General features: G+C 44.1%; 1 protein-coding gene across 1 annotated transcript; it reads right to left on the reverse strand.

Moving 5' to 3' along the window:
- Positions 1-2,720: 2,720 nt before the first annotated feature.
- On the reverse strand, positions 2,721-3,180 carry LOC140281738 (AP-1 complex subunit sigma-1A-like). Its single transcript, XM_072376226.1, has 3 exons — positions 3,176-3,180; positions 3,026-3,134; positions 2,721-2,932 (listed from the first exon to the last, which is right to left on the reverse strand). The coding sequence occupies exons 1-3, from the start codon at positions 3,178-3,180 to the stop codon at positions 2,780-2,782; spliced, it is 267 nt and encodes an 88-aa protein (XP_072232327.1). The 3' UTR covers positions 2,721-2,779.
- Between the last annotated feature and the right edge of the window lie 4,884 nt (positions 3,181-8,064).

Genomic DNA, 8,064 nt, shown 5'->3' on the forward strand with positions numbered 1-8,064 from the left:
CCACCTCTCTTTGTTTTTAATCCCCAAGTACTCACCACTCATCAAACGTGTGAAAGCCACAGTGAGGACAGTCAAAGTGTGGCCAGAGGGAGCAGACCCTGAACTACAGCAGCGATTCGAACACACAGACTGGAGTGTGTTTGCTACCCAGGCCACACTGGACTCCCACACGGACAATGACTCTTACGCCTCCTCCGTGCTGGACTTCATCAACACCAGCATCAACAGTGTCACTACACACAAACGGATCACTACATTCCAGAACCAGAAGCCGTGGATGAACAGAGAAGTCCGCCTACTGCTGAAGGCACGAGACACCGCTTTCAGATCTGGTGATGCTCAGGCCTACTCTTCATCCAGGGCTGACCTGAAGAGGGAGGCCAAGCACAGCCACAAGCTAAGGATTGAGGAGCACTTTAAGAACAACTCCGACCCCTGACGCATGTGGCAGGGCATCCAGGCCTTAACTGACTACAAACCCACCAACACCACACCAACATCCAATGACGCCTCCTTCCTGAATGAGCTTAACAGCTTTTATGCTCGCTTTGAGAGGGACAACCAGAACCCAACCACCAAGGCTGTGCTCACGACAGGACACCAACCCCTCACACTCTCCCCCACCGGCGTGTCTGCTGCACTGAGCAGGACCAATGCACGTAAGGCTTCTGGCCCTGATGGCATCCCTGGACGCGTGCTCAGGACCTGTGCTGGGCAGCTAGCTGAGGTCTTGACTAACATTTTCAACCTGTCGGTGGCCCAAGCAGCTGTTCCCACATGCTTCAAAACCACCTCCATTGTGCCAGTGCCAAAACATTCCAAAGTTGAGAGCCTCAACGACTTCCGCCCTGTTGCATTCACCCCCACCATTATGAAGTGCTTCGAGAGGCTGGTCCTGGCTCACCTCAAAACCTGCCTACCACCCACACTGGACCCCTTCCAATTTGCCTACCGCCAGAATAGGAGCACGGAGGATGCCATCTCCACAGCACTACACTCTGCTCTTGCTCACCTGGACAATAACAACACCTATGTGAGAATGCTGTTCATAGACTTTAGCTCAGCATTCAACACCATCAGCCCCTCCAAACTGATTACCAAACTCAGTGACCTGAGTATCAATGCTTCCCTCTGCAACTGGGTACTGGACTTTCTAAACAACAGACCCCAGTCTGTTAGGCTGGAGAACCACACCTCCTCTACACTCATCCTGAACACCGGCGTCCCACAGGGCTGTGTGCTGAGTCCTCTCCTCTACTCCCTCTTCACCTACGACTGCACGCCTGTACATGGTTCTAATACCATTATCAAGTTTGCGGACGACACAACGGTGGTTGGCCTCACCAGCAACAACAATGAGACGGCATACAGAGAAGAGGTTCAGCATCTGGAGTGGTGCGCCGCCAACAACCTGGCTCTCAACACCAAGAAGTCCAAAGAGCTCATCGTGGACTTCAGGAAGAAGAGTGGCACACCCACCCCCATCCTTATCGATGGGACGGAGGTTGAGCGTGTCACCAGCTTCAAGTTCCTGGGGGTCCACATCTCCGAGGATCTCTCTTGGTCTCTCAACACCTCAACCCTGGTCAAGAATGCACACCAGCGCCTCTTCTTCCTGAGGAGGCTGAAGAAGGCCCAATCTTTCTCCTCAGATCCTGGTGAACTTCTATCACTGCACCATCGAGAACATCCTCACCAACTGTATCTCAGTATGGTATGGCAGCTGCTCTGTTGCAGAAGGGAAGTCACTCCAGAGGGTGGTGAAAACCGCCCAACGCATCACAGGTTCCCCACTTCCCCACTCCCCTCCATTGAGACTGTCCAGAGCAAGAGGTGCCTGCAGAGGGCGCACAGTATCGTCAAGGATAGCTCTCATCCCAGCCACAGACTGTTTGACCTCCCCTCCGGGAGACGCTACAGGGTGCTCCTTTGCCGGACTAGCAGGTTCAGGAAAAGCTTCCTCCCTGCAGCGGTCACCCTGCTAAACTCTCAACCTCAGGCTCTCAACCCCTGTACTTTGTGCAATGACAATAAAGTTATCTAATCTAATCTAATTTAAGCAAAGGCCAACAAAGAGTGGCTACCACTCAGGTTTACTGATGAATCCAAGACCAAAACTTAGAATTACCTCATTAGGAAGCCCAACTCTTAGTTTGTCACACCCAAAGAGGACAACACAAAAATTCCCTCATCTTTAACCTTCACTGCATGCATCTGAATTCTCAGGGTTTTGCAGTTATGTGTTATTTAAGTGAACAACTGAATAACTGCAGTTAATAAATATGCTCATATACTCGTTAGTCATGATTTATGTTATGAATGCTCTGCAGTGTTCCCACATGGGCTGGGTTCTACAGAGCTCATCAGTCAGGAGGGCTCAATAGCCAGAACAGTGGTTTGATAAATGGACTGTACTTGTATAGCGCTTTTCTAGTCCAGCTGACCACTCAAAGCACTTCTAACACTACATGCCACATTCACACACACTCATACAGCACGTCTTAAGTCTATACATCTATACATAACTATGTTATGTATATATGCTGTCACATTCACATTTCACATTCAGGCAACGTGGGGTTCACTGTCCTGCCCAAGGACGCTTACATGTAGACATGGAGCCCGGGGAAGCCAGAGTCGAACCACCGACCTTCCGACTGATGGTTACCTTCCAACTGCTCTTCCTCCTGAGCTACAGCCGCTCCATTGATACTATTGGCCAAAGCCACAGCTAACAAGTTTTTTAGACCTGGCTCCTTTTCGGTGGTGGATTACATTGTTAAACCTGTGTTACCTCCTGCAGCAGGTCAGCTTGTTCAATGGCTTTGAGGACGCTCTTCTTGGATGTGTCCTGGATCTCTCCTCCCATCAGGAACTCATCTAAAATGAAGTACGCCTTTTCAAAGTTAAAGATGATGTCCAGCTCACACACCTGCACAAAACACAACTCATCAGTGCTTTCCATGACAAAGTCTGTAACCTTTACTTTAATCAGTCAAAGATAGAACAGAGTTCCGTCACTTACACTGCCAAAGTATTTATCCAGGAGTTCGACGAAACGGTGGATGACTTCCAGCGTGATCAGCTCATTGTCCTGCTCTTCAATAGCACAACAGAAATATAAGCTGGCATACCTGCATCAATATGAACACAAAAACAGATTAGAACATGTGACATCATAAAGTTAGAACTATTAAGCTTGCTACTAAGTCCTAACCTCAAAGATGTAATGGTTTAGGAAGCTGGTGAAAACACAACTTACACAAAATGAAGAAACAGGAGAGACACATATTTAGCAGACGCTTTTACCCAAAGCGACTTACAAATGAAGATATAACAGCTATATAAAAAGCTAACAATAAACTACATAGAAGGAACCCACTAGTCCGACCCTGTCAGAGGTGACAGAGTAGAGATAGGGTGCCGGCATAGAAGGAAGAGCAGAAAGATAAAGTGCAGAGATAGAGGGGGTAGGGAAGTACGAGGTAAGTGCTAGGATAGGAGGTGCTCTCTGAAGAGCAGGGTTTTCAAGAGCTTCTTGAAGATAGACAGGGACGCCCCTGTTCTGGTAGCGCTCGGTAGGTCATTCCACCATCGTGGGACGACACATGAACAGAGTTTGGATTGTCTTAGGCGTGGTGTAGGCACTGCTAGACGACAATCCTGCTATGAACGGAGGGACCGAGTTGTGACATAAGCCTTTGCAAGAGCATTCAAGTAGATGGGAGCCGTTCCATTAAGCACTTTGTAGGCTAACATCAGTGACTTTAATTTGATGCGGGCGGCTAAGGGCAGCCAGTGGATCTGGGGAGCATGTTGGGTTAGGTATGGTCTTTAGTAATGCAAAGCGGCACGAACGAACAACCGAGGTAACGTGATCTTTGAAGGTTAGTTGGTTATCAATCATGACACCCAAGTTTCTAGCAACCTTTGATGGAGCAAGAGATAGGGATTCAGTTTGGATGCAGATGCTGTGGTGTATGGTTAGTTTGGCTGGGAAGACAAGCAGTTCAGTTTTTGGGAGGTTAAGTTGGAGGTGATGGGCTTTCATCCATATTGATATGTCAGAGAGACAGTCTGAGATTCGTGCATAGGATTAGGTCTTTTTGTTTGTGATGAACACTTTTGGATGAAGGATTAATGCTCAGACATCTTCCAGTGTGTATGTCTACCAAAAAAAAAAAAAGATTTAAAGTCCAAGACCAAGTCTTCAGAACATCATCACAGCCAGCAGACTCAGAGGGGAGGGAGTCAGAAGTGGTGTGTGTGCGTGTGTGTGCACAGAGAGGCTGGGGTCTTTGTAAACATGCTGGGTGGGGACCAGCGTTTCTGCTAAAAAAATTTTTTTTTTAAATTTTAAAAAATGGCCACCGGTCCGGCAGATTTTCAATTTACTGGACAAATGTTTGAAAATCCAGTCAAATATTATCTGAATTTATTGAGCTTAAAATGATAATTGATAGTCAGCTAATAAAATTAAAATAAAATTAATCAAAATTATATCAAAGCATGTCAATTAATAATCCTTTTTATTGAAAAGTATAGGCTGTATCAAATTAAATGACCACGTCAATTCTAAAATAAATATAGCACAAGCCTGCGCTCACAGCCTCCATAAAGAACATAAAGAAACTGAAGACCTATTCTCAGATACAACAATCTGCAAACATAAAACACATCTGGACTGTCTCATTTCATGATAACGCGGCGTGCTGGCAACTTGTATAATAATAATAATAAAAAGTCTGCTGCTTTGCAATAAAAACTACAAACAAACTGAATAAAAATCTCTTGACACAGTCTCTTTTTTTCTTTTACTTTTGACGCATTTTCGCGTGTGAAAATTAGAAAATACCGGAGTTCGGCAGATTTCACCGGTCAAAGTCCGGTAATTACTGCACAACGGAAACCCAGGTGGGGACATCTACCTGCATCGGCTTCATATGCACTCTCACCCCTTCCTTAAACTCTCAGCTCATTTCTCCACAGCAGTGTGGAGCAGCAGCTTACTCATACAGTCTTTCTCTCTAAATATGAAATATCTACACTCAGTGCTCAGACTATGTTTACAAGGAATGTGTACAATGAGACTACGCGATTACATTCACGTTGCTCGATGGACATCAGTTTCATATTCAAAATGCACCTTATGTATTCTCAATTTAGAATGAAGAGAAAAAAACTGTGAGAACATAAAAAGATCTGTTAAAAATGCCCTTTGCAGCAACACAGTCTGTGGCAATGAACTCAGTGGTTTTACTGCTCACCACCCATCACACAGTCTGATCTAAACTGGAAATTATGGTGCATTCCATTTTTCCTTGTATGAATGTGAAGCTTAGCTTCTCCATCACTCAGAAAGGCTGACAATTGGTATCCTGATGTTTTTCTGCAGTGGTGTTAGAATTGCGTTTTCCACTATTCTCTCCTGTTGTTCACAGTCACAACATTAGCATTTCTGTGCTGTGGGGAGAGTCATTCAAAGTCAAAGTCAGATTTATTTGTATAGCACATTTCATGTACAAAACAATTCAAAGTGCTTTAAAAGAAAAGCATTGCAGCGGGGAGCAGAAAAACGATTAAAAATATGTAAAAGAATATAAATAGAAAGAAATAAAATAATTAAAATGAATAAAAACAAGCAACAGTGTCGATAAGATAAAAGATATCGTGCAGATTTCATGCATAGACAAATGAGAAAAGAAATGTTTTTAACCTGGATTTAAAAAATGTCTACATTTGGTGACAGTTTAATCTCCTCTGACAGTTAGTTCCACTTGTTTGCAGCTTAACAGCTAAATGCTGCTTCTCCATGTTTAGTCTGGACTCTGGACTGGACCAGCTGACCTGAGTCCTTGGATCTAAGAGCTCTGCTGGGTTTATATTCTCTGAACATATCACAGATGTATTTTGGGCCTAAACCGTTCTGGGATTTGTAAACCATCAGTAGGCTTTTAAAATCTATTCTGTGACTGACTGGAAGCCAGTGTAAAGATTTTAAAACTGGTGTCATGTGTTCAGATCTCTTAGTCCTAGCAGCAGCGTTCTGGATGAGCTGCAGATGTTTAATGCTCTTTTTGGGAAGTCCAGTTAAAAGACCATTACAGTAGTGGAGTCTACTGGAGATGAATGCATGGATGAGTTTCTCCTGGTCTTTTTGGGAGAGAAAACCTTTAATTCTGTTGATGTTTCTGAGTTGGTAAAAAGCTGCATTGGTGACAGCTTTGATGTGGCTGCAGAAAGTCAGATCTGAGTCTATCAACACTCCAAGGTTACGAACATGGTCAGTGATTGTAAGGGCCCGAGTCTCAAGGTATTTACCAATGCTGACCCTCTTCTCTTTGCTACCAAACAGAATGAGCTCAGATTTGTCTTCATTTAATTGTAGAAAATTCTCTCTCATCCAGGAGTTTATTTCCTCCAGACACTGACACAGTACGTCTGCTGGGCTGCAGTCGTCTGGTGACAGACACACATGAAGTTGTGTATAGTCTGCATAACTGTGATAAAAATGTGTTAAAGTTCTGTAATATCTGACCCAAAGGTAGCATATACAAGTAAAACAAAAGAGGTCCAAGAATTGACCCCTGGAGGACTCCACAAGTCATGGCCACTCACTCAGATTCATAGCTGCCAATTATAACAAAATATCTTCGGCCTTCTAAATAGGACCTGAACCAGTTAAGGACTGCTCTAGAAACCCCAACCCAGTTTTCCAGCCTGTGCAACAGGATTCTGTGATCTTAAGTATCAAACGCAGCACTGAGATCCAACAGAACCAGGACTGAAACATAACCAGAATCGGTATTAAACCTAATGTCAACATGTTAACACTTTGACCAGAGCTGTTTCGGTGCTGTGATGACGTCGGAAGCCTGATTGAAAGTTATCGAGACTTCCACTTTCATTCAGAAAGTCATTGAGCTGGTTAAATACAACTTTCTCAATAATCTTGGATATAAAACAGAGATTAGAGACATGTCTGTAGTTGTTCATCACAGAGGTGTCTAGAGTTCTCTTATTTAGGAGTGGCTTAATGGCAGCTGTCTTTAGTTACTTGGGAAAAATGCCTGATGCCAGTGAGCTGTTAACTATTTGTAGGAGATCACTTTCTACTGAGGTAAAAACACTTTTTAAAAAGTCGGATGGTATTATGTCCAGAGTGGAATTTGTTGATTTCAGATACCGAACTGTTTCCTCCAGGAATTTTAAATCAACTATTTTGAATTGTGACATAACGTCAGAGTTATTTCTAGGTTTTAGAGACATATTAGCTTTCTGGTTGTTCGTGTGGTGTGAACGTTTTGTCTAATTATTTAGATTTTTTTGGCTGAAAAAGTGGGCAAATTTGTTGCATTTCTCAGTAGAGAGGAGGTCTGCATTTAACTGTGTGGAGGATTTGTGAGTTTTTCAATCATTGTGGTGTTTCTCCACGGTGCTTTCTGTTTCTTATCGGCGCAGCTTCCATTACATTCAAAGTTTTCAAGTAGAAATGATCCAGCAGTCTGTCTACCGACTGTGAGCTCACTGTTGGGGACATAGCTATATGACTGATATCACTGACTTTCTTCTTGTAAGTGCCACACTTTTTCATAGTTAACCCTATCACATACTATTTGTTTTATTCTAGCACCCATTTACAAAGATCTTTGGTATTTTCACACACTTTAATTTTTCTAGCAGTGTGTCTGGTTCTCTAGCTTAGCATGGCTACCAGTTCTCTCCCTCCATCTCCTGCCTGGTCTTGTTCCATGTGTCAGATGTTTAGTTACTCCTCTGCCTCCTTTAGTGGTAATGGTACATGTAACAAATGTAGTCTTTTTGTAGTTTTGGAGGTGAGTTTATCTTAATTGGAATCTCAGCTCTGCACCGCTGAAAACCGCCCGGTAGCGAACCAGGTCCCTGCAGCTGGTGTGGAGTTACCGAGTGTGAATCCTGTTAGCTGTTATCCTGTTAGCTGTACCCCAACTTGCCCCGAACAGCTGGGACTGAACTCTGAACTCTGGGGTCCCCCAGAGTGGCTGGGTGATGGTCAGGAAGAGGAGGCAGAGCCCGAAAGTCAAG

Source organism: Leuresthes tenuis, unplaced genomic scaffold, assembly GCF_036924035.1.
Source record: "Leuresthes tenuis unplaced genomic scaffold, fLeuTen1.0.hap1 SCAF_22, whole genome shotgun sequence".
In the NCBI taxonomy this organism is placed as follows: Eukaryota; Metazoa; Chordata; class Actinopteri; order Atheriniformes; family Atherinopsidae; genus Leuresthes; species Leuresthes tenuis.